Source organism: Wolffia australiana, chromosome 4 (genome assembly GCF_029677425.1).
Source record: "Wolffia australiana isolate 7733 chromosome 4, ASM2967742v1".
NCBI classification, from domain to species: domain Eukaryota; kingdom Viridiplantae; phylum Streptophyta; class Magnoliopsida; order Alismatales; family Araceae; genus Wolffia; species Wolffia australiana.
Window position 1 is genome coordinate 21088472 of NC_135838.1, and position 27995 is coordinate 21116466.

General features: G+C 34.9%; 1 protein-coding gene across 1 annotated transcript; it reads right to left on the reverse strand.

Annotated features, from left to right (window-relative positions):
- Nucleotides 1-17365: 17365 nt before the first annotated feature.
- On the reverse strand, nucleotides 17366-18834 carry HB1 (hemoglobin 1). The gene is made up of 4 exons (XM_078574354.1): nucleotides 18620-18834; nucleotides 18436-18550; nucleotides 17754-17870; nucleotides 17366-17681 (listed from the first exon to the last, which is right to left on the reverse strand). Exons 1-4 carry the CDS (start codon nucleotides 18817-18819, stop codon nucleotides 17538-17540), a joined length of 576 nt encoding a protein of 191 aa, XP_078430480.1. The 5' UTR covers nucleotides 18820-18834; the 3' UTR covers nucleotides 17366-17537.
- Nucleotides 18835-27995: the final 9161 nt, after the last annotated feature.

Below are 27995 nucleotides of genomic sequence, written 5' to 3' on the forward strand. Positions count from 1 at the left end.
GCAGGGGCAGCACTGCCTCTGCCGTGATTGGCCGGGGATTATTCTCCCCGAAGAGTCGAATTCAAAGGCCGCCGGGGTTGGTTTTGGACCGGACGATGAAGAGGTGGCCGATCCGAAGCTCACATGTGTCATCTCTTAATCGACGTCGTCGTCTGCTTTTAATGTTAGTCTCCATTTTCCTTGTTTTTTTCTTTCTTCTTGCACTCGTTGTATTTCGCCCACTTCCGGTCCCAGTGGGGGTTGGTTGCTCCTTTGTTTACCATGAGCTGAAAAGCCTGAAATAAGAAGTTAAATTTTGTGACGTCATGTGGCCGACTGTTTTCAGTGTAGCTGTGGATTCCAAGGGTATCAGACCGGATTAGTGTACAGGCGAATGATGCCACGAAGATACCTCTAATCTTACGCCTATTTCACTACGGATGATTAGTATCAACTACAATATATAGTATTTCTCCATTCCAAGTACGATGACCACATGATAACTCTCCAAATAAAGTCATTCGATTAGTAATTCAGCCAGATAAATAACATTAGGTATGATGCATCTATCGTTTTATATTGTAAGAGTAGCAATTTGGGTTGATCCCAACAATACGGTAATAGAGGGTTTTGAGTCATGGTTAGGAAGAAAAGGGGTTGAGAAGATATCAGATAGACAGGTAAAGGAGGACACCCACAGAAAACCCTCAATTATGATTATAAAACTTAAAAGCGTTTTGATGAATTATATTTTATTAAGAATTTAAATTATATATATATATCTCTGAATTACTTAAATTTTCTACTTATATTTCCACTTCATGAGCATATCATGAAAATTGGAGTAAATCTAGAGCTCTTGATTATTTCCACTTCCTACTTCAGCTATGATTTTAACTTCCACTAAATGAGTGAAGCTCTTGAAATTTTACTCTTACGTGTTAATAGAATTTTAGTTCTGTATCATCCATACAATAGAACCATTACTTCTAATATTTGAAAAAACGAAATGGGGAAATCTCTAAATGTATTGCATTAAATCTGAGATAATCATGAAAGGACATGCCAAGAGCATGTAGGTTTGACACGGCCTAAATGGATACTTCACTAGAGAGAGGAGAAGGATAATAGGGAAGTAAATCATAGGCCTGTCATGCGTAAAGTAAATCATTTATATGCATATTTAATATTTATGAGATGTTTATCTCTTTTGTTTTCTTGCTCACTTTTGTATCAGAGTCACCCTGGGTTGAGGCATCGAAGCCAGGTGTGCCTAGAGACACATGGCATTGCAATAACTGTTGGTTTATCAGGCAAGGTTATGCCTAAGAGAGGGTTTTGAATGTATCTATGGGTCATGTGTCAATTTCTTTCTCCCCCGTTTCCAACACATCAAAAACTGTAATTTAGTCTCGCCCTAAACCAATGGTCCCATTAAATATAATCTATATTTACTGGGTAAAATTCAGTTAGAAAAACACATGATGATGGAAACTTTTAAGTTTTCAGTATGTTTGAGATAATGTTCTTGGGTCATCCAAAATGAGATTATTAATGTAGTAGCATAAAAACATTTACACACAATAGCTCGAAAACACAATAAAAATTATATCTCCGTCAAATAGATTGAACTTCTCAGTGTCTTAGATTATTATTACATTGTTCAAGAATTAATGGCATCAATGACTGATGTTTAACTATTAATAATCTTAAAAATTGGATCGAAATTGTGGAATGGGTCAGTGCAATTTGTGTATTTTGGTTCATTTTGTGTGTGTCATCCCTGATTTCAATTCAAGGAATTGACTCTATCTCTAGTGAGTGGTTTAGTGAAGATTCAACAATTCATTGCTCATTTTGCCAAAAAATGTAGACAAATATCAACTTTGGTGATGTGCTCCTTAATGAAGTGATGCTTCACTTCAATGTGCTTCATTCAAGAGTGCAATATTGGAGTTTTCATGAATTTTATGACTCGAATTGGTATATTATTTGCTGTGACCCCATAATGATCTGTGTTTTTTTCCTAGAGAGTTTAAGCACAACACAATCTACTACCTATATACTTAGTCTTGATTGTGGATACAGCGACATAATTTCTCCATCGTATATATCCATGAGAGAAGATCTCCAACAAAGAAAGTACATGTTTCACTGATGCTCTTCCTTTCCACTTTAAATCCTGAAAAATTAGAGTCACAATAGTTGACCAAGGTCAACTTCTCATCCTTGGGATACAAATCCTAAATCAATTGTTGCTTTCAAGTCCTACAGCATTCTCTTAAATGCGTGCAATGAGATCTCCATGGATCACATTGAAACCAGGAACAAAAAATATACACCAAAAAAGTCAGACCTCCATACATTCATTGATCAACTTTAGGACCTAGTAGGTATGTATCCTTGGATTCATAGGTGTTCCCTAAGCATGTGTATCATCGGCCACTAACTTCTTAAGAAGTTCCTTTGTTTATTTCTCTTGGCAGAGGAGTAATCTATCTTTATTTTGGAACATTTGAAGGGCTAGGAAGTAACTTATTCTTGCATAAGACTCATCTCAGGTTGTTTCACATGAGATCTGAGAATCACACAATTTAGGACTTGTGGATGAAAAATGATGTCAGTGACATAAGTTTGGACCAATTAAATATTTATTTACTTTATGAATGAATAAAGCTGTATCTACTCTTCCTAGGGTGTATCCGTGTGAGATTTTAGCTCAACTTCGCATGCCAAGCTCTAGCAGCTTGTGTAAGGCCATTGGTACCCTATTTAATTTATAAAACCCAAATTGGTTTCTCTAGATCTTCAAAAAAGGGGATGTCTCACATACACTTCTTTCTTAATTTAACCATTAAGGAAGACACTATGTAGATCTATTTGAAAGAGTTTGAAATTATTTCCACTAGTTAATGCTAATGGTATCCACGTTGAATCGCGTCTTGCATAAGGGACATTAGTTTCTTCATATCAATTCCTTTGATTGGTCCATATCTTCATTCAAGTTATCTTTAGTTATTCCTACTAATCTATCATTTCTCATGTAGTTTATATTTCAATACCCGCTTAGTGCCAATAACGTTCTTATCATTTGATCAGGGTACTCGCTTCAAGAAAGTGTTTCTATGAAATGATATTATTATCATTTGGTTGGGCTAAATATTCATCCTTCGGATTTATCGAATTAGGATCATTTAGACCCTCCTCTTCTTTCTTCTTCTCTGTTTGTGGTGTTAATGCTACATCAAGCATATCCCTATAGATAGGCATAGTCCTGACCCTCTTGGTCAGATATCTTAGTAAATTATCTTTAATGGATATTATGTGGCCGTCAAGCCAATCACACTACCATGTTTATTTAAGTTCATTGAATAAAATATTACGTTCATTATAATTCTAATGTCATGTTTATAATGAAGTCCATGAATACATGAAGTGTCATAGTGAATTATGATGACATCATAGTACAGTGATCACTAGTGTTTAAATATATAGTTGAGATGGACATCAAATTATGCGGATAGAATAGCACTAGTTGATCCTACTTATATGATAAGTATATCTGATCCTATGGCTATTAGTGTGGCGATACGAAGAACAGATAATGGGTGCTCTTTCGAGAAAGAGTTCACTGCATTAATCCGTACAAATCCCTGAATGGTACTATACCTAAACATCAATCAGGTTGATTCATGTCACGATTGTAGAAGTGATCTACTGACCAGATACACCAAGGACATCTCGTGGATGGATGACTACATTTTGACTATGACTTAATCATGGGATTCAAACAAGTCATAGCTCGGATGTAATAAGAAGCTCACGGAGATGATTGAGTGCTCAAGACGGGATCATTCACCCTCGCTATAAGAGGAGATTGACTCAAGGAAGAAGATGCGGAAAATCCCTGGCCAGGGTAGTGAGGATATTTAAGAAGGAGATCTCGAATGATCCCCATTACGCATGAGTACTAATCGAATGACGAGTTGGGGTTTGATGATAAACCATACCTTAAGTCGTTCAAGAGTCTTGCGCGGATGATGGATTATATGTATACGGTAACCAATGAGGGTAAAGGTTCCATGAGAGAGTTCAAACACTATTGGGTATCTTCTAGAGCACGAGGTGTAGCTTGGCACCCCACAAGCTGGAAACTTAACCTATCGATTGGGTTAAATCGATCCATAGTTAATTAATCTATGTGTAGATATAGTTAATTAATAAGGTTGGCCAATAATTGTTATTGGGCTACTAAAGTTATTGACTAGAACAATACATGGGCCTTGAGGGTCACACACATAAGGTCATAAGGGCATTGGTGGATATATTTTACTTTATAGGATTTTTGAGAAAAACTTAAGTAAAATATAAATAGGGAAAGGGCACTCATTTAAAGCACCCAGGTCAGCCATAATTGAGATCCCTCCCTTTCTCCGCTCTTTTCTCCACTCAACCAATCCAAGGAGAGTGTCTTCAAGAAGATCTTCAAGATTTTCAAGAAGAGTTGAAGAAGAAAACATGGAGATCCAAGCACTGAGTGATCGCGTGGATACTTCTAGAGGCCGGATATGTGAATAGCTTCATAATGATCTCAGAGTGACAAAGTTAAGGTTGAAACAAGTTCCCCATAAGGTACATCTGATGTTTGTTTTAAATATCAATTATGAAACGATTACCACTCTTCCGCATCCATGGAATCATTTTTTCCTTGGACAAAGCAAGGCACCAAACCCAACAATCTCTAGGATGATGCCTTGAGAACTTAAGATCATTTAATATCTCCATTAGTGCTGAGATCTCCAGGTACACATATCCAGTTTCAATATCTCAGTTATCATATGATTCATACTTGGTTTGTTTTCTAGAATCTCAGGTATACAATCAACGTCATCATCTCCTTCATCAAATTTGAAGGTCTCACTTGAATTTACTCATGAATCTTTAATGATGATTTGTCACATAATTTATTCATGTTCGATGCCATACAATATCCCACTAATTCCCCTTCATGACTTCATGTCAAAATTATTTAGGATATGCCTATCAATATTTCGGATGTAACATTTTATTCAAATGGTCTAAAATATCCTAGTGTAGGATACTCCCTTTATATAACTCATATGAAGTCTTTCCATAGTATTCCTACTCAGGACTCTATTTTGGACGTAACGAGAAGTGTTCACGCTATACTCTTCTAGAATGATTATAGATATCCAATTAAAGATCCACTCTTCCTTTCCATAACTCCATTTTGTTCTCGTATCCTTGGTGCTGAAAACTGATCGATTATCACATTATATCAAAATGGTTTCATTGTTTCTTTCAAGTGACACAAAAATAAAAATTCATAAATTTATTATTGCCTTAAGTATCATCTACAAGAGGAAAATTATCACAATTGAATGTATGATCTAGAATTTAATGTATGATCTTGTTCATAAGTAATGGTTATAGACCACTTATTATAATATTAATTAATTGTTTGTGTTTCTTTGCATTAAATGATTATAAATATGTGTTATCAAACTTAAACTGACAAATTTATTTCTATAATGATATTCATATTTTAATGGACTTTAGAGAATTTTCTGAAATGAAGAATATTAAACTTTACAGAACGGCGTCCCGTAGTGAACGGAGCCTGAAGGAATGCAGCATAATTTTTTGTCCATTATATAAAACTAATTGTTAGTAAGGTGGCTGCTAATTCGAGTGAACTGGTTTGAAATCAAATAAAGTTGAAAAGCAGCAATCACCGCAGACTGGTAGTCCAGAATGAATGAATCTTTTAGTGTATAAAGTTTCCCACTCCACAAGTTCTTGCAGTTACTTTGTAACCTGAATAGCAAAACCAGTAAGAATGGAAAGCGTAATAATGTAAACATACTATGAGAAACAGATAAGAGGCATTCGTTAAAATATCAATTATATTAAAGGAGATATTAATTAATAGCTGAGAGTCTATGTGAAAATTTTGATCCAGAATATCTTGGAAGCATTAGAAAGGATCCATTAAAATTATTATTATTTTATTTATTTAAAATCTATTTATTCTAACCCACTATTTGTCGCTATCCAAAATCTTGGATAGCAACCAAACATTGGCATTCACCGCTTATTAACTAAAAAAAAGTACCATTACAGGCTAATGATGAGCCGACACTTCATATTTTTAATGTGCAGGGAGATGGCCCATTAAAAAAGAAGATGACATTAAAATTTTACAAACTTGATAGGAAATCCAGGAGACATATTAGTAGGAGAAAATATTTAAATAAATTCCAATGTGTGTGGTCAAAGTGTTAATCAAGTTAGATACATGAAAACTTTTACTTGACAAAGCATAATAAATGTGGTAAGTGAATTGTAATGTATTTTGAATTTGTGGCATCAGCTTTCAGATGGCCCATCTATCTAGACAAACATTAATCAATATGTATGCATCCATCAAACTAAATTTATATTGTTTGTCATTATCATGCACTATGTCCCCTTGTTTCAGTATTATAAACATTTTTTGATCTTTGAATTCCCATATGTAATCATATATGTTCACCAACTTCATTGACACAGTAAAATTAATTTTCAAGGGTAGAGTGTTCGCTTATGGGTGTAATGTATATCATAAATTTAAACTTTTACCTTATAAACCTTTACAAATAAATAAAATAAAATCAGGTGCTTGTATTTATATCCTATTAAAATGCGGTAAAACTTGTAAATCAACTTAATTTGATTAGAGTGTTAGGGCATTGATACATTGGGTCAAATCATTAGATCCTTCCTTCGGTAAGTAAAGTGTAATCTCAAATCAGGATGATGGTTTTTTACTTCCAAGTGTATTAAGTGTTTTTACCACCTAAATTTTAATGCATCTTTAAATATTCAATAATCCTAATTTGGATTTATAAGAGGTTAGAACCAGCCATCTTGACTTCGTTGACCATAGAAACGCATCATAAGAACTATAATGCCATTGTTCTCGGTTCATGAAAAAAGTTATAATTAATTCTTTGGATACATTATTCATCTTGGCCCCCATAAGTTTTGTCATTCTCAGGGAATTTATTGCTCACATATAAAAAAAATATTAATATATAAATTTGGGAAGATTATACATTCAATTTTATCATCACATGCCAGTACATTTTTCTATATTTCGAAAGGAAATGGCATTGTTCATCAATAAATTTCCAAAGAGGTCAAGAGGCTACAAGTTCTATTGTCCTACATTTACCACTAGAACTTTATACTTTAATCGAACCATCTTCCTAGAAGAAGGTTATTCCATAGCAATATAAATAAAAAATAAGGATATAAAAATTTATTTGGATCTAAGGAGAGATATAGATTGAGAAATAGGTACTTGTGTAGAACGAGAGATAATGGACATTGTCTTTGAGGAGTTGGTCGAAAGTAGTACAGAACCTCATCGTGGTACATCAGATATTGGTAGGTGTCCTCCTCAAGTGACTTGCACATACTAACATATCAAAACTCATGCATACATTTTGCAATTTAAAGGTCACGTCTTTTCTAAAACATTAAATTCTAATGCATATGTATGGCTTAGTGATGAATAAATTCTATTGCATGCATTAATTTACATATTATATAAATCTTCCTACTTGTCATGAATGTTGCATTAACTATGCATGATTAAGACAATGAATATAACCTCTACATTTTACATGCATTCTACTGTTTTACATTTTATGGCAAGGAAATTATAAAATATAAAATAATAAGGGGGTTGAGAAAAAATGGCGTTATGAAGTAGTGGCAAGCAGCAGCCACTAGTACTAAGGCAGCCACTGGTACTTGGCTTTATGCGCGGCCGCTAGCCCCAAGGCAGCTGCAGCTACACACAGCCATAGGAGTAAAGAAACCATAGCCATGTACAGCCACATGCGTCAAGGTAGCCACAGAACCACGTAGCCACAATCACTCATGGAAAGTACAACATTGCATGAGTTCCCCACGTGCACTTGACATGTTACTTCAAATTTGTGTTTCCTTCGAATTATCATTTATATAGGCCTTCATTTTCATTTTCTTTCATATGTGATAACTCTCCATACAATTTCAGAGAAATGCGCAAGAGGCCTTGGGCCAAGGGAATGTGGCTCAAGGTCCATATCATAAAGAAAAAGAGGAATAAGATGACAAGGGGCTCATGGCCAACATAGCCTGAAGCCTATCACAAATGGGACTTTTTAATGTCTTATAGGAGTATTACATCCATTTCTAGTATTTGGAAGAGATATTATGATCATATGATATGTACACTAATGATCCCTGCATTGTGATTGTAACATCTACTAGCATTGCCCATAATGCTTGGGGCATATAATGGAGAATGCCTAACCTCCAACATGTTGTAAGTATTCCATGTAAGACAAGATCAAGGTTGTTTTTCAAGATGCTTTAAGTTGGGTATTCACTCTGATGGCTCCATTACTATTGTATGTTCCGATGCTCTAAACAATTATATACTTCAAATAAAATAAAGTAGGGAACATAGTGATTCTCCTAGAGAGAAGCATCATGTCTGAAAAACTCAAAAGATAAATTTATGTATGTTTCTCAAAAGGGCTGATTTTTCCATCATAATTTAAACACAGCATATTCATGATATATAAGGTGAAATGCTTTATTATGGTTGTCACTTTCAATATATCTACTGCCGATAAGGTTCTATGAGCCTCCAATATGAATGCATGTATCCACACACAGTATGATTGGAATCCTATTAATATGTTTTGTTTCTATTCTGAATTATGTTTTGATATTAAAGCTGACCAAGAATTAAAAAATCTAACATGGATGTTGCTAAAAATTGATGGAACCATAATGGATCTCAATTTTCTATTGATTCCTATCTATCGCAGAGACCTTTTTTCAAACTCATTTTTTTCTCTTAGTAGAGTATCACCTAACACAAATTTCATCCACAAGAATGGCCTGGGTTACTTATATGCATTGAATTGACTGAGATTTTTCAAAAGGTCTTGTCAAACCAGAATCTGTCACCGAATAAACTAACAAATTGGCACAAGGGCATATATAGGTGGACTGAGAATCTGAAATCATTTAGATGGACAATATTTGTGCCTTGTGAACTTATTATGAATAAATGGCCCCTTGAATCTATTTCTTAAAGCCATGATCAATAAACTATGGGGTGACATAGTCCTTATTAAGTAAACCTGGATCATTCCTAAATTTGAACCTGCTTGCTGGCTTGCCAACCTATCTCTGTTGTACACTAGCTTGCTTTTGTCTCCAGTTTTTTGGCATTTGAACCCACTACTCATAGTTTACTACCTTGCTTTGTAATCAGATACAATGATCCACTATGACCAATATTCATGGAATAAACAAAACCTTACAAAAAGTATATTTGGCTTAAAAATGCATATTTTTAAAATAAATGACATAAATATTGAAAATTCCTAAAATCGATCAAATCATAATAGTTACAAGAAAATCCAGAATGCGAACAAGTATTCTTTTTAGGTTATACCTAAAGTATGTTTAAATTGCATTATAACATCAGTTCAACACATAAATGGTGAAAACGATATGTAAATTCAAGTTATATGTGCATCTTATCACTAGCCTATTGATCATATGGGTAGATTGATGAGTTGACTTATTCATTGGGTGCCTCTATGGCGCTGTCCAATCTCTAGCTATAAGAGGCAGTTTTTAACTGTACTCTTTTTCTGGTGTAGAAGATAAATAAGGTAGAGGAGAGGCATACTGTGGAGGTTAAGGTATATTATAGTTGTCAGCTTATGTCATTAAATTCACTTTGTAAGGCAGCTAGTGGATGCTTCAGGGACTGTCAACCATTATGTACTAATGAACGTTATTAAAAAAAGGTTTGCTAATCCTTACCTATGGGGTTTCTCTTACATGTTCTAATATCCTATCACATTTCATAAATACAAATACTGAAAACACAGACTTTCTAATCCCATAAATAACCATACATAACTATTTAGAAAAAGGAAAAGGAAAATAACAAAAAATGAATAAAAGTATTTTAATTTTATTTTAAACTTATATATTTTAAATTATATTCAATACTAAGTTTATTTAAAATATTTTTACCCTTTTAAGTTAAAAAAATTAGATTTTTTGGTTTTTACTATTTTTATCAAATAGTAATTGATATACATTGATCGAATTATATATTTTTTAACTTCTAGTGATTTATCTTAATAAAGATATGTTGGTGATAGATAATATTATGTCCTAGGAAATATTCAATTTTTAAATTTATGGTATTTAATAAAACCTATGTATGTTAATGAAATGAATGTGTATGATTAACAAAAGTAAGATATATGTATATATATATTAGTTTGTGAGGGAAAGCTACATAAACATATAGTAGTCAATGAGTTTGTTGAGTTATTTATGTATGGATAGGAAATTCAATGATATAAGAAGCCTAGGAATGGGTTGGACTGTTGTGAATCAAATGTGTTTGTTTAGAATTTGGCAATTATATTTTTTAAGTTTACTTTATAAATTTTAATTTATTGGATGATGAAGGGGTAGGTCCACAGACAGGGAGTTATCCAAAAAAAATATTAATTAATTTTTACCTAATTAATAGTAATGAAAATTTAGAAATAAATTTGTTGACTACTTTTTAAGGTTTTTTTAAGTCATACATTTTTTAAAAAATACTATTTTTAATAAAAATCACAAGTGCTGTTTATATTTTTTATTTTTATTTAATTTTAAATGTATTTTAATTCCAAAATACACATCTGCAAATAGTTGAGAATGTTGTGTGCTGTAGTGGTTAACTCCAAGAAAATCAACCTTCAAAGAGCAAGATTTCCTGGGTAGACAAATTTTGGGAAGTCCAAAGATAGATTGTTTGACAGAAAGGGATGCGGCAGGCTTATAAAAGTTTTTGAATGGGATTATTGAAAATTTTAAATGGAAAAAATAGAATGGATATCGGAAGAGGAATTGAATAATTTTTTTGATGAAGTTTAAGGAACATATCATAGAGATATGGAATTGAATTATAAACCAAATTTATAATTAAAACTTATATTATCATTAATTTCAATTTAACACTAAAAAATTAGAAATATACTCACGTAAAAATACTAGATAGTGGTTGAATAGGGGTCATTTCTGCATGAAACGGATCTTAGGGATTTCACTATCTATAGATAATAATTTGGGTAGGATGAGAAGGGATATGTATAGGGTAAGAGGTAGTAATGTGATGGAATTGGTGAGATGAGAGATAGTGATGTGTCATGACCATAAAATGTTAATGATAGATTCGAATGGATTTGAAGAAATGGTGGAAAGCTAACTAGTAGATGTTTGTGTTGAAGAATCACCAATCTAAGGTAAGAGACTAGGCTTATATCCCTATGTCCCACTAGGATCAATGTGCTTTCTTGATGCAGATCTGCCTCCCCACTTCTATCTTGATGTTCTTTAAACACTCAGGGCACCAACAAGCCTTGATGGATCTTCAAAAACCTCACTCCCTTCCCATAAACCTCACTTAGAGGATTTGAGTTCAAAGATTTTTTACCAATGATCTGGGGCTCAATTTATAGAACCAACAATAAGGATTGATGGAGGAGAGAAAGGTGAAACTGCAGCTCAAATTTTCAGCGCTATCACTATTCAGGAGCGTTAGATATCACGCCCTGATGTTGGAATATTCCTAGTCGTTGATTTAATCTAAATATTTCTCTCTCCTTGTCCTTGTCATTGCCAGCATGTTGCTTTTATGGTTTTTGTCTTTAGCTCACTTATTCTTTTCATCTGCAAAAAACATGGTACCTGTAGACCAATCCAGCGTGTCCTAGACGCCACCAAGGGAGGTTTATATATTAAGTGAAGTGTTTATAAGCATTTTTAGGTTTTGAGCGAGCTTAAATGTCCAAGTTATACCCGGACCCTACTCGCCCACATCCATAATGCCATAAAATATATATATAACGGTGATACCGGTGCAGCTCCCGGAGAAGGCCGCGGGTGACCATAGCGTGCTTGTATCCTGCTAAGGTGGTGATGCATGGAGTATAAGCAGTCATTGTGTCATCATTAGATATCATCGTGGATGTGCGCATAGGGTACAACATTTAGGCGAGAGGTCGCACCATCATTAGATATCTTTAGCTCATATTGAGTGCAATGATCAGTTCAGAAGGTTGAACGTCATCCTCTATCAATGGCTTACATCATGCCACATGTTCCTACATGCAAAAGACAAAAGAAGGGACAAGAATGACGATATAATAAAAGTAAAGAAACACAAGTATGATCTGTTGGCGCATAAAAAAATGACAAAAAGGCTGATGTGGAAAGTAGGATGTGGCAAAACACATGCCATATCTGCATTTGAATTCCGTCATTAACTAAAAGGCTGACACATGGATGCCACATGTGCACATCAATGGCATGTGTAATGTGGCTTCACTTGTGTTTTGTCACAAGTCGGCGCCGCAATTCTTGACCAATCAAAAAAATAAAAAGTATAATCAAGTAAAAATCCCAAATCTTTTTATTGGGCCACATCAACTCCTATTATTAAAAAATATTAAACAGTTAGCAATCATATTAAGCAACAAAGATTATCATCAGTTCAGATCGAGCCACGTGATGTGATCACAGATTAAACTCAAAAATGCATGTAAAACTAAATACAATGCCAAAATACATATATATATATATAACTTAAAAAATCATATATGCATGAATATAATGTCAAAAATTCATATTTGACTTAGAAAACTATTTTCTATCATAATATAATATCCAAAAATATTTAACAACAATTTTAAATAAATAAATATTATAACATCCTTCTGAAAGTAGATATTATCATTTCAGGCTTGATAAAACATACGTATAGCCACTGTGATGAGAATAAACTAAGATATTCAAATTCATACATGTAATTTATCACTTTGAAGATTATATGGTGTATATATGATGGAATTCACATAATTATTTCATGATATGTGATTAATAAATTCCATTCCATGCATCAACTCACATATTATGTAAACTTTCTTATTTTTTATGATTTTAGCATGGTTATGACAATGAATATGATCTAAGCATGATAGGTAAAAAAAATTTTAGATTGATTAAAAAGAAAGAGAGAAAAAATGTTGTGGCCCGAAGGAGCTGCCAAGCCATAGCTGCAGCTTTAGCCTGACTCCGAAGGGTCTAACTGTACCTCAGCCGCAAAGGGCCACAACCACATGTGAAGGGAGTATAATGAAAGCACTAGCGACGGAAGGTAACTAGTATCATTCCCCACACGACGCACGTGCGAGAAGGTCTTTCTTTCTTTTAAATTCTAATCTTATATGGTTCCAAGAATTATAAACTCGAGATGCAATTTAAATCATTTAAATCATTTGAGATGGTATTTAAATAACTATAAGTTTTAGAAGAATGCAGGAGGGGCAAGGGAAAATATAAAAAGAGTCAACTCATCCCGCTGGTCGTCAGATGAAGAAATCACACAGGGAAGTAAACTTTGGGGCTCCACATTGACCCAGCCCAAAGCCCGTGTTGCAATGGGCTTTTCTTAAAGCCAAAATTTTAATCTTAACTGTTGATCTTCTCTAAGAAGATCAAACAGTCAGATTTAAGTTATTTATTTTAATATATATATATATATATCGTTTACAGATGACAAATCAGCGGTGGCTGTTGATGCGGATCAATGATGCATGACCAAGTGGAGATCGGAGCTGACGTGGATAATGCTGACTGGGAGGGGACCACAAAAACTTAAGAGGGTCTATGGCTACGATTAAATCGTAGCCGTTGAACCATTCAAGACATGATCAAATGGTTGAGGAACAAGATCATCCTATTCTACCCTTCACCATCGTCTCCATTGCTGGCGACCAGATTTTGGTGACGAGAGGGTGGATCTCCATACATTATTTGCTGAACAGCAGGGAGTGGTCCCATATTAACGATAAAGCTTCTTGGAACATTTCTGACCTATAAAACCCAATTTTTTCTACTGGGAATATCATCTTCCTCACTGAGTTTAAATCTGAATGTTGGAATTTAAAACAGGCGAAGATCCTCCTTGTTTTCATGTTCTCTCAATTTTTTCAGTCAGAGGTGGTGACTAGCCTGTACCTAAAGAGAGGTCAATGAGAGGGTGATACAATATGAGACATATGAGTGACTAACATGGAGGTCCACGTTGCCAATCCTGGGAGGTCTCAAGCCAACGGTGACCATCCCACAAGACGCCAAGATCTAGTATGTCATATGTATATGCATATATCTCACACTCATATTAATTAAAAGAAGGAAACATACAAAATATTAACGCAAAATCATAAAAAATACATTTTAGTCTTTTCATACATTTCCTCAAACAGTTGGTTTGCATCTTCCTTTCAAACTGATTTTCTTCATTTGTTCTCACATTTTCTGACTCCAAAAAAATTTAAAAATCTCTAATATTTGTTTACTGTCATTATGTATTTTTTCAGCTTCTCATAAAATAAGTATAGTAAAATTTCTTTTCAAAAACCTCTATAAATCTCTCTCTCCCTTAGACATTTGTACGAACACCTTTTGAGGTTTCTGATTTTCTTCAATTTCTGCTTTATTTTCAATGTTCCTGGCTAATCTTCATTCTCCTAAATACCTCTTTATATTCCACTTAACCATCTTCAGAGATATATTCTCACATTTTCCTATCTGGAATTTAGATAGCAATAATAATAAAGTTTCCATTAGCATTATTATCTAAGGATCTATTATCACTGTCTTCTAACTCATTAACTAGATATATCTATAAGAGCCAATCTCTGAGGAGATGACCTTACTCTCTGATATACATATTTGAGTGAGATTAAAAATTCATTACTATTATTTGATAGAAGTGAAATTAAAAATGACGTTACCATACCTATTTTTGCTCTATCATAAGCATGTAAATATAGTCATACTAACCCATTAAACATCTGTTTTATCGACAATGACAGTTTGATCTCGAGGGAGAGAATAAATAAATTTATCTACAGAGAAAATTTAGATACAAATTAGGGATAATAGCTTTTAAGGAAAATTGGAGAGATATATGAGAATCTATATTATGGATGTTCATTGAAACATCCTTTTCTTGAATGAAACAAGATGTTGTTAATCATTGAAATCCTCCAAGGGAATGTACATGCCGCCAATATCTTGGCATCTGGGAAATTCTCCAGAAAAAACTAAATGATTGACAAGAAACTTACAATTTCAAAACAACATTCGGGGAAAATGTTAAATGTAAAGCATGCTGTATCATTCGTGTTCAAGTACGTTGGGAAAAGCTTCAAGCGTTTATCTATCTCTTCTCAACTTGTTTAAACTGATCCAACCACATGGATGAAACTACCCCGTAATCAGGCCCAATCGGATGGCTGTATCTCCAAATATTTTAATTTTTAATTGAGATAATTTCAGCCATTAAATCTTATTTATCTCTCTTCCATGTGGCTGCCAGCTAAATGGAATTCCACAACCAGGTTAGTCCCGTGCGTAGTCCATCATCTAGTTGATTCTCCTAGGATGACTTCATGTATGCTAATTTTTTAAAACTCTAACTGATCATCTGAGTTAGTATTAGTGTGTTGGGAAATCATCAAATAACTCTTTTTTTGTATTCTTGTACCTTTGCCAAAGAATTTTTGACATCGTTTTCCTCTTGGTGTATCCTCTTATACCATAGGAGGGTGATTCCATCTTGACGAGTCTATCACATTCTTGAACTTATTAATGTACTCAAACTAAGATTGCTTAGAATTCCATCATGACGAAATCGTAGGACATAGTAAAAGTACATCCGTCCATCCACAATATGTCTTTGGTGTCTTAAGTCTAAGGACCACTCTCACAACCATGATAAGAATTAACTTGATTGCTAATTTGGAATAATATCATTTCAGTTAACTCTTTATGATAAAGAGCAACCATTGTCGATCATTAGTCTCTCCATAATAATGGATAGAGGATATACCACAATGGTTATATGGATGGGACTAGACAATGTGATTCTATCGTGATACTTTGATGTCATTCTCTAGTATCCTTACAATGAATATTTATAGCACATGCTGAAAGACTAAGTGATCTTCTTATTATGATATCCCATCCACAAAATGTCTTTTGGGTCTCAGGTCTGAGGTCTACTTACACAACTAAGACATGAATAAATTTAAGAAATAAATAGGTATTGTACTATTTCAAGATTCATATGGATCAATTTAATGAACAGTTTCTTAGAGAGCACCAAATATCTTTCATCTGTCTTCGGGCTAATGGCTAGTGGATCCATCGTACTCATTATATGAGTGGAACTAGATTATATTATATTATATGGATAGTTCAATAGCTCTTTTGAGTATCAATTTGAACATGAATGTAAAACACATATTTAAAACTGGTTATCACAATATTAAAAGTTCATCATAATTCACTCAGTCATTGCATTATTTATATGGACATTTCAATGTCATTAACATTAGTAATGAATGATAATTTATTTCAATGAGCATAAAACAGATTTGATGGTGCGAATTTCTTGTAAGCCACTTTAATCCATCATGATGTGCCGCACCACATTTCACATTGCACAATTGACAGGATGCACCAGCATGGGCATTTGCGGGAGCTCTGCATACTCGCTTCCTATGATTATGTATACATTGGAAACAACAGGTATGATAGATCGTGTAAACCTCCGACGATGAGCATATAAAGGGAGGCACCATGGACTGCTGCAAGATGCATATGAGCAAAATAAACAATGAGGAAGGCATGGCTTGAGGACAGGTTGGCCAAAAGGGGAAAATCATGTTACACAGTTTGATAACATCTTCCAGCATATCGTCTTGTGACATCCCACCTAACTTGTTGACGTTGAGTTCTCTAAGTGGGAGATATTAATGGGGGAAGTTAAAAATATGCGTTCATACCAATGTAGATTATAAACTATCTTATCCCTAATTAAGTGACTCATTTGGATTAATTACATGATTACGACATTTTGATTGTGGGAGGTCCAATTATGAGTTTAGGCCAAGTCTGGCCTAGTTATAGTCATGTGGTTATTTTGAATTGTTCCAAAGAGAATTTAGTTCCTTACTGCAAGTAAATACAGGATTGTAGTCTTTGAGTCACGCGCTTACTTGTACTTCTATCATCGCCTATTCATTCTGATTCCCGGCACCAAAAAAGTTCTCCCGTGGTGACTCAAAAACTACCCCTCAAGGCAAAACAGGGCGAACGGCTAAATATGCACTCCGTGTTTCCTTTAATTGATTGTATTATCCCTCAGTATCCATAAGTTCACAACAGATTTGACTTTTGCGATCATCTTTAGACCATAACCTGTTTACGAGGGACCTTACAGATATGGAGATACAAGAGATTCATGAGCTCCGATGTACTGGAGCGGGTGTGGATGACCCAAAATCAGAGCACAAAAACTGCTGCACACAGAAATTCATGCCTGATCCCATCTATGTGGATTACGGTGCTGGTGGAGCCACCATCTCCTTCTTGATTGCTGCCGCTAGTTGGTCGTAGGCCACACGCCACGCGTCTTTCATCTCCGGGCACCACATCTCCGGCACGGCCTCTTTGATCGTGTCCAGCAACGCAAAACGAACCACCTGATATTATTTTATCAGAGAAAGATATCAGGTGGGTAGGAAACTCTGAATGAAAGAAGAGAATTGTCTTACGTCGAAGTGTTCGTCCACAACTCCGTACTTAGCGTGGACGGTACCCAATTTCTTTAGTGTAGAGTCTCTCACCGTCACCTTCCCAGCTTTGCGCAGCTGCGCCGCCGATTCGCAGGTCTGCCAGAGGAACAGCTCACGTTACGATTAAGCCGTAGAAAACAATGGAAAATAACAGAAAACGTTGCCCGCTACGAGGTAAAAGAATAATTTAGAAGTAGAGGTTCGGAACTGATGATAGAATATGAAAGGAGTGGGATGGGATGGCCATTCGTTCAGCTATCCGTCGCAGGGACTTCAGTCTCCTTCCCTTCCTGTCCGAGGGGCTGGACGGAACAGGCTGAAGACGTTCGTAAGCCTAGAGTAAACTAAAGGCACCCGTTGATGGGATAGAACGGAAGGGATGAAGTGTTCCGTTCCGTGTTTTCGTTCCGAGGACAGGACAACTGGACTGACGCAATGATGCTGAACGGGTCATCTGTTACAGGCTGCCGTTGAGGATGAGGGCAGGAGGGAAAGGATGAAGGAACGTACGACGGAGCAACTCTAAAACAGATTGGCTGAGCGTAGTTTGAAGACAAAACGGGACAGGAACCGGTAAGGGGTTTCGTTCCGTTTGCCGTTCTGACGTCAAGGGTCGTCCCGTTCTGTTCCTATCATCTCGAACTTGAGAATTGAGATTTACCATTATGAAGACAGACATAGCGTGGGTCTTGAGCTTGGGATTCTTCTCCAGGGGTACAGTGGAGTCACGCAGGAAGGGGAAGAGCTTAGTTGCCGATGGTGCAATTTCAAAGGCCCTGATTAGGCAAAAGAATGAGAAAATAAGTATAGCGACGGCGCTGAAACGAGAGAACTGCGAAGCTTACCTGAGGAAGAACTTCAGACCCAGCTCGCCGGCGTTCTTCTTCATCACACTCCATGATTTCACCACCAGGGCCTCCTGCTCTGCTGAGAATTTCACCTCTTCGTCTGCCATCGTAACCGAGCCTCCGCGTCTGAAGTAGCTCTCTTTACTTTCTTTGATAATTTCTTTCCGGCAGAAGCTGAACATTAAATAGACCTCCATCCACGTCTTCGTAATGGGAAGAGGCGTCCCTTGGAAATCTTGGAAGGCCTCGTGTCGCCATCTTTCTAAAATCGGGGGGCTTCGGCAGCTACACCGCCTGGTTTCGGTCGTCTCTATGGCCCAGTCAGATTGACGGTGTGGGAACTGGGAGTCATTTTTTATATCTTTGGTATGCCGACAAATTTTCTTACAAATGAGTTGAACAGTGCAAAAGCTGTGACATTATCGACAACAATATTTGTCCCAACGATCAGGTCGGTGGGCGATAGTAAACAAATATTTCCTCATAAAACTCCATTTTACTTTTTTTCCTGCGTCAATAATTCGGCCAAGCGTCGCCGATCCTTACAGACTTACAATGGGGCTCTTAATTTTACATCGTCCTCCCTATTCGTTTTCCTCCAGATAATGTTGACGATGATGAGCTAGTCATCGCCATCGTACTTCACCCGATTATTGTTGACGGATGACGATGACAACTCGGCATCGTTGTCTCGCCACTTTCTTTATGCTAACCCTTTCAGATGAAGAAGTCAAAATATGTTTCAAGATTCAAAATTTATAAAGGTATTGATGGAGAGATGGGGAGAGAGACGGCAAGAGAGAGATGGAGTTGGAGCGAGGAATATGTAGACATACGCGGAGATATATAGACCAAGATAGTGATAGACATATAGCGAGATTTAAAATAGCGAGAGATAGAGCCAGAAAAAAATAGATAAGAGTTATAGAAAGCGATGCATAGACACGCACAGGAACATATATATCAAGATAAAAATAGAGAAAGAGATAGAGATAGATCCAGATTGAGAGAGATGAAGAGTGACGTGTATATCTAGAGAGAGAGAGAGAGAAAGAAAGAATGAGATGTACATATATAGATACACGTGAGAAAGAGATACAGCTTGAAATAGATGATAGAAAGGGATATATATATATATATATATATGAGAGAAAAAAGAGGTATACAGATAGAAAGAATGAGATATATAAGTAGAGAGATATATGTAGCTAGAAATAGATCAAGATAGAGAGATATAGATAAAAAGAGTTATAAAGATGTAGAGAGATAGAGATAGAGATACCATCTCATGAGCTGTCTCAAAGTGTTTGGCTTATGCATTGAATCAAGATACCGCCTTCTGCTTCTGAGAGTACCAGGTCACAAGATTGCTTCCAACATAGGCCCAGTTGCCCTTCACACTAGCATCTCCAGTGTACGAGTAGGCTTTGACACATAGGTGACCATGGTATTTGTATAGAAGCCGCTTCCATGGAAATTGTTTGATATATGCCAGGACTTGTAATGCATCTTCTTGGAAGACCTAAATAAGTTTTTTTCATGAAGTGGCTAAGAACACTTATATAATGCACAATGCTACGATCAATGATAGTAAGATATTCAAATCAACTTTATCAACAGCCACAAATAATAATAATATCCTCTTAGAGCATTGAATCAGCATCCTTAAACTTTGGTCGACCCTCCATCAGTGGTGGTTGAGGTTTGCATCCAAGGAGCCTCATTATTTGAACAAGATCAAGGCATATTTCCTTTTAAATAGAGCTCATTGGCCTAGCTGATTACCAGACTATATCCCAAGAAGTTATTATTCCTTTTAAATAATGTTGTTGAATAAAGACTTTAGTGGTGTAAATTCCCGTCTCATCACTCAATATCACAAGATTATCATCCCCATAAACTTCAATAACTATCATGCCGCATGATTTAGTCTTTGTCATGACTTTGGGGTTAGCAATACATGAACTGAAGCGAAAGTTAATAACAAGATGGCTGAAATCTATAAACCATGCATGAGGGCTTTCTTTAAGTCCATAGATGCCTCACTTTTGCAAACAAACTCAAGAAGGCCACCCAAGAAATTTACCCTGGACGTTGCTCCATAAAAATATGCTCATCCAAGTCATCATAAACAAAAGCTTTAGATACATTCAGCTAATGATGAGCCCAACCGTGATACAAGTCCAATGAGAAAATACTTCTATCAATTTCATACAAGCCATAGGCGAGGTATAGAATGAGATGGTGAGTGGTCAAGGACAAAGTTATTGCATCCAAATACTCGAGGAGGTGAAGTGATGACTAGAGTATTGGGAAATATATGTTTTAAGGGAATCATGCAACCAAAAGGAATCAAACGGGGGAAATTGTGAAGATATGTGACAGTCATTAGGGCATATGTTAAAAGGTTATGAGCGACATTCATCTCAATCAGAATTGTAAAAGTAATTCTAAGCAAATGGAAAATCATGATTTGGAAAGAAACATTATATTGATAAGTATATATAAGGTTGTTTGATGAGAAATAGGATGATTGACACGAAAAGTATAAGGGAAATCTTGAATATGGCCATGGGAATTTTTCACGCAAAGAATTTTAGCGGGTAAATCGATTTGAGCTAACCATCTTGACGATGAATCAAGTAATTTTGAGATAAGAGAAATCACGGAGAAGATTCGCCCAACTCACTCAGTTGTAATCTGTAGGGTTCAATGGCCTTCGTCTAGATGAAAATAAATTGATTCATGAAGCGAGAGACTTGAAACTAAAGCAAAACAGAATCAACAAATATGAGAGCCAAATCACATGTGCATGAATTAGTTTCATGATTTCCTTGATCTTCAAGTGAGACACGTTGAGTTTTTCACGTGTGCAGCCGCTATATGTATCCACGTGATCCATGGCACCCCCAAATCTCCTCCTTTGCCTTGATGAGGTAAGTTCACATTCTATGTTGTTACATTGTCTTCATATCATTAAGAATGCAAAGGAGCTAAGGGGAGAAGGGAGAAAAAAGGGAAGAGCCTGAATAATTCTAGCCTGAGAAAATTTCATTCAAGGCCTTCCCTTATTTATACTAAGTGGGTATTTTTAATAAAAACCATCAAACTTTAAATATATCTTTCAACTTCCAAAATAATATTTGTGTGTAACCCTCTCGGCCCATGTATAAGTATATTTAACTACTCTAGTGGCCTATTAACATTTTCATGGCCTTCCAAATTCATTAACAATGTCATCATATAGATTAATGAATTTCAGATTGATTAACCCAATATGTAAGTCGAATATCTACCCCATGGGGTTCCAAGCCACACATTGTGCTCTTAAAGATGCAAATGAGTGTGTATCGATGCACTCATGGAACTTGTCTGTCATCGGTTATCATGTATGTATAGTACCCTATCCACTTGATGCTCCGTGGATGACTTGTGGTATGGTCAAATTTCAATACCTCATCGATCATCCAAGTTAGTAATCATGTGTTCAAAAATCATCATAGGACTCTTCTCTAATGTTTCAACCTTGGCCAAGGACTTTATCATAGTGTCTTCCTCGAGTTGTCTCTTCTTATATCAAGAGAAGGCAATCTCATCTTGACTACTCAATAATCTTCATGAACTTCTTGATGCATCTGAACTAAGAATGTTTAGAATTCCATGATTAGGTACTCGTAGGTCATAGCCAAGTTACAATTGTCTATCCACAAGACGTCTTAGTGTCTCAGGTCTAAGGATCGCTTACATAATTATGATGTGCATCGACTGATTGACAGTTTGGTATAATACCACTCAGGGATTTTTTTAAATTTCTTTTAGTGAATTCTTTTCACTAAAGAGCACCTACTATATATCCTCAGTATGTCCACACTACTGGCTACACACCAGCCATACTCATTATATGAGTGAGACTATTTTGTGTTATTTTATCCAGATACTTTGATGTCCTCATCAAGTATCCCTTGAATAGGATTATTTAGAGTATATAGTTATAGAGTAGTGATATTGGTATTATGATCTCATCATACGTCACTAAGACTGATCATGTATTTCATCGACTACATTATAAGTATCTCATGTGCGCTATATTGAATTCATGAACATGGGATGAGATATGGAATGTGTGATTGGCTTGCCAACCACTTATGTTTCCATCATAATCAGAAACAAATATACTATAGTAGAGACTCTTTGAGATGAAGTCAACTTGAGAGGAACCCCAAGCATCATAATGAACAAGATCAAATGGATCAATGAGGGAATACTATCATGATTAGGATAAGATGAGTGATGATAATTACCAAGTGGCACAAATCGCACACATACTGAATGAGTTAAAACCTTGAAAGGTTTTGAAAATTTTATAAAAACAAGGGTAGCCTAATCGATGATGCCCGAAGAGAGAATAAGAAGTCATAGAAGTAACAAAAAGAGCTGAAAAATATAACCGAAAGGAATTTTGGAAGTTTCATCCAAAATGGGTTTGTAAATACCCAGACTATCTATTTTGACACACCAAAATAACCCTCCACCCAATAGGCAGAACGTGGAGGATGAAATGGAAATAAAAAAATGCGATGGAGTAAAGTGGGGCACAAGCACTAGCATTAATGGATCTAAAGTTGATAAGAACACATGAATGTAAATATCTTGGCTTAACATAAGGGTAAAGGTCATGGTGGTGGTGCCATGGCCTATTACCTTCATGCGTCATAAAAAAATATACGCATTTATAATGACATTATTATTTTAATCAATCTAATAGCTGATATTATTCAACATAGTATTCTCTTTCTACAAAAAACCTCTACCCAGCCCTTTTTTTTTTCGGAAGTAAGTTTATATCTCTACAAAATGGCGTAATGAATTCTAAACGTATATACATTTATTATGTTCTCAAGAAAGCTAACATGTATCTATGCTAACCGTTATATGCACCATGCATTTATTTCTCCACCATCTCCATATATTCAAGCACCAAAAATCTGATCTCTACAAAAATCTTGTAGAAGTAGTTCAATGTATAACTTGTACGGAACCTGATATTGCTTTTTTTTTCAATAATATTTTTAAGAAAATGTATTTTTCATAAGTTACGAGTGGATGCCTCTAAAAGCGATACTTTTGCCTGAAAGGAAATATTTTCCATTGATTTTTTGTACTTTCTCATATGAGATTTACATTTCAGCCCATGATAATGCTGATTGGGCAGGTGCAAGCATTTATCATTTTCCCATAAGCGGTTACTTAGAATAAAGACTAAGAAATAGTTTCTCTAGGTGTTCTAAATAATAATAAGTTGTCATTATATCACTAACAGAAGATTAATACTAAACATTTCAAACGTTGGTGATGAGATTTTTTGAATTCAGCATATATTTAATAATTTACAAATAAAAACATTAGGGACACTAACTCTGAACTATGACAACAGTTGAGCTACATATTTGGCCTCAAATCCCATTTTCATGCTAGTACAAAATACATGAAAATCGATTCTCATTTCTTTTGAGAACAAGCCTTGGCTAATATACTGACAACTTTTCCTAAGTTGTTGGATCAGACATCACAGATTTAATTCTCCCCTAAATAATGCGTTCATTTGCCAATTTGAAACTACTGTCCAATCTCCACTGTGGACGTGATCAGGTCTCCTCGTGGCTTCCATCCATAGCCATTGACCTCCAAGTATGTATCTTCATATTCTCTTTTCCTTTGTCCATTGACCCTTCAGATACTTCAGATATATGCCAACATAGTTGTCTCCCGTGGAACTTTTCAATTAAAATATAGTAGTGATGGCCTATGCTGAGGTGGTGAGATGTATTGAGGTGATACCCAATTGCCTTAGGAGACACTTGAATGGAGGGCACACATGAGAGAAGTTTGATAACGCGTAGGGACAAGTAATTGAGGTCTATTTGGAATTATAGAAATTTTACATGTTATTTTTATTTTTATCATATTTCATCTCTTTATTTATATTATTTTTAGTATTCAGATTATCTTTGTGTACTGTATGGTCTATCTTTACATCTAAATATGAAATAGTTAGCATTTAAAGATAATTAGTTAATATACATGATTTTAACCCAATAAAAGTCAAATAAATCCATTCAAGTATGAGGGGAACTTCTTACATTTGGATTATTAACAATATCTCCTTTTATTTAGTTAGGTAACAGCTTCTCCTTGTATTTGGAGATTTCTAAACTATATTATCATCATGCATTACATGCTCGATGTGGTAGTCTAGATCATGCATTTATCATAAACTCGAAAAGATAGGATCCTCCCATGCTTTTTTGGAGCTGAAAAGGTAAAAAATGCAATTTTAAGTAAATGTTAGAAGTGGGATACATTTGAGTACATGATTAAATTATATGAATAAATATTTACTTTCATATTATTTACATAGTGGTTAAACTACCGAGAAACTAATAAATATATCAATAAATTAATCTATAAATAGAATAAATCCTAGATAGATCCTATCTCGATAGATCCTATCTCGAACCCTATCTAGATAACTAGATAGATCCTATCTCGAACCCTGAAAGGATTAATCTAAAGATATCAAATTAACATAACCAATCTGTATTACACACAATAATATGGTATCCATGTTCTCCAAGTTCAATTTATTCAATGTGTAGGATGAAATTTTGATTTATTATATTGAGGGAGAATTCAAGGTCCATGAATTTTCTTGACAATGTCATAGTTAATGTTTTGGTATTCAAAATCTATAAGCCCGAAGTTGCATGAAGTGCGTTGCTCAATATAATTTGACTGGGTTAAATCATGGTCAACCATAGAAACATATATCAACAATCTCCCAAATTCCAACCATGAATAAACAAAACAATTTGAACTTGAATTAACTGAGCCATCACTCTACAGCTTCATTGTAACTTGGAGATGATTTTTGACCATACAATCAAAGGGTGAGACTTTCAAATTCAAAAATTAATTTCTTGTGACATTAGTAAACATATATATATATATATGCACTTGTAGTAGTATTTTTATCAATTAAGCTTTAACTCACCAACAAAATTATGTTAAATAAAATTATTTCTAATTTCATGATCAATGAGAGAATCTTTAAAATATTTAATAAAGCCAGTGCAATGCAGTAAAAAGACCTAGTTTGAGATGTATGGACATAATTTCTAGTTACACAAAAATTTTCTGAAATTTTTTTCAGGGGTCTAATTTTGAATAATTACTAGGTTACTGATAACATCAAATTATATCATTAAAATTTTGTTTTTATACTTCTTTTTTACCACATTTTTTGTAGATTTAAGTATCATTATTCACCAATTTAAAGATAAAATGAGAAATTTATGATTTATTTTCCTAAGCTCTTTTTTCATATATTTTTTTATTTTTTTAGACTAATCCCACTTAACTCAGTCAAATGGATTTCTCACATCTTCTTGGAGTTTATTTGAAGAGCAAGACTTAGGTAACTACAATGGCGAATTTGATGTACCAATGGGAGAAAAGGAGAAACCTAACCCATCTCATTGATAATAAAAAGAGGCCAAATACACGAGAAGCCCACCCTAGAATGCCATTAAACCTCCTTAAGGACCAATTCAACGAAAAAAAATAATTGTGGAACTAACCCGCAATTTGAACTTGAAGGGCGTGTTTTCAAATCCTAGGAGGGAATGTGGACCCAGTCTGGAAATCAAGTAATCTTAGCCCTCCAAACCCGTGGAATTAAATCCATTGGTTGGGAGAGTTAGAGCACTTCTATTTAATCTCTTCTCCCAATTTGTTGTTTGTATCTCTTCTTGGATTTATGATCCTAACTTGTTGAAAGCCTAGTGCATCAGATTTCTTTCATCCCCATTCTTCTTCTACAAGATTTTGGGATAGATGGTTCAAGGATGATCAAGATTCTCGGAGAAAGAGCACCACTTGTCCCTTGGGTAAAATGACAAGAGGGTTTGTATGATTTCCTGAATGTTCTAGTTTCATTTTCTCAAAATTTTCTCTTTAAAACATTTCAGTGGATAGCCTAGACTTCAGACATTCCAATGCATCAAATGGCACTGAAAATCTCCTCCTGTATAAAAGTTACAGCATGTTTAGTCCAATACATGTTGGTGCCCAATTCTCATGCATGGTAGAGACTATCAAGGGCCACGACGCTGCCCAAAACATTGTGAATGAATCATAAGAACCTATGTTCCTTATATAATTTTCCCCTTGTTTATGTGGTTTCTCCCTAGGGGCCATATGAAGAGATATTGCTTTGTAATTAAAAAGGGTTATCCATTAAAAACCTATTAATATGGTTACTTTAGATATATGTAATTACTCTAGTTATCATATCAACATTCCTGAATATATAAATATATTGCCAAAACTAAACTTGGTCATCATGATCCATCTTCTTGGAATAGCTTTGCATCTTTGGGACTGTCATGACCAATAGAAAATTTTTAAAATATTAGATAACTTTCATAAAATAAAATATATAAAAATCAAGTATCATATGCCATTAATTCAGTTTTACAATATAGGATTTTATGTTATTCATTTGCATTTATCACTAAGGCCTTTAAATGTATATTCTGGTCCTTGAAATGCTGAACGTCATTACTATATGAACATGTTTATCCACTTCTTACTGATTTGAATAATTTTTAAATAATTTTCAACAAAGTGATTCAATAATTAATTTCTCAAAATTTTAAACCAATGGCAAGTCATATTTTAAATTGCATAAGTTCACATACCAATTGCTAAAATGAGAACTTGATAAGTGACAAACCATATATTTGGCTAAAATATGTTTTTAGGTTTCTAATTCATGCAAAAATATAAATAACTTTCCAACTATTTCAGAATGGTAAAAGGTCTAATCCATAGGTTGAAAGTATTGACTGAGTGAATTTTAACTTTGATTTCTATTTTTAAGGATTCATATATTTTTAGGAATTAAATATATTTTATAAGATAAAACTAGTGAATATTAAGTAAAAAGATTATAGAATGGTGATAAGATATTAACCCTATTTAGCATAGTTATCCAATTTTCATAGAATAATTTTGGGACTTTTTGGGAATTTATAGTTAGAAATCCATGTCAATTATAATAAAATACCTGATCCAGCTCTTTGGAAGGGCCATATGACATGTAATAGTGGTGCCATGAATGACGAGATAAGATGAGTATATTGTTGCAGATTGCAAGAGAAATGGATGTGGATGCGCAGCATCGAGCAATAGAGTGGGGCACTGATGCATATTGTACCATCATTGGTGGTGATGGGGATGGAGGCTGATATGCGGCGACAAGCAGTGGTACTGGTGGTGGTGTGCATGATGGTGAAAGCTGGATTATTAATGA

Excerpts from the sequence above, each read along its gene's own strand:
- HB1 (XM_078574354.1), bottom strand. The coding sequence starts at position 18,819 with ATGGAGGTCTATTTAATGTTCAGCTTCTGCCGGAAAGAAATTATCAAA. Across the intron at positions 18,551-18,619 it reads GGTCTGAAGTTCTTCCTCAG|GGCCTTTGAAATTGCACCAT; the intron begins GTAAGCTTCGCA and ends TTGCCTAATCAG. Across the intron at positions 17,871-18,435 it reads CTATGTCTGTCTTCATAATG|ACCTGCGAATCGGCGGCGCA; the intron begins GTAAATCTCAAT and ends TTCCTCTGGCAG.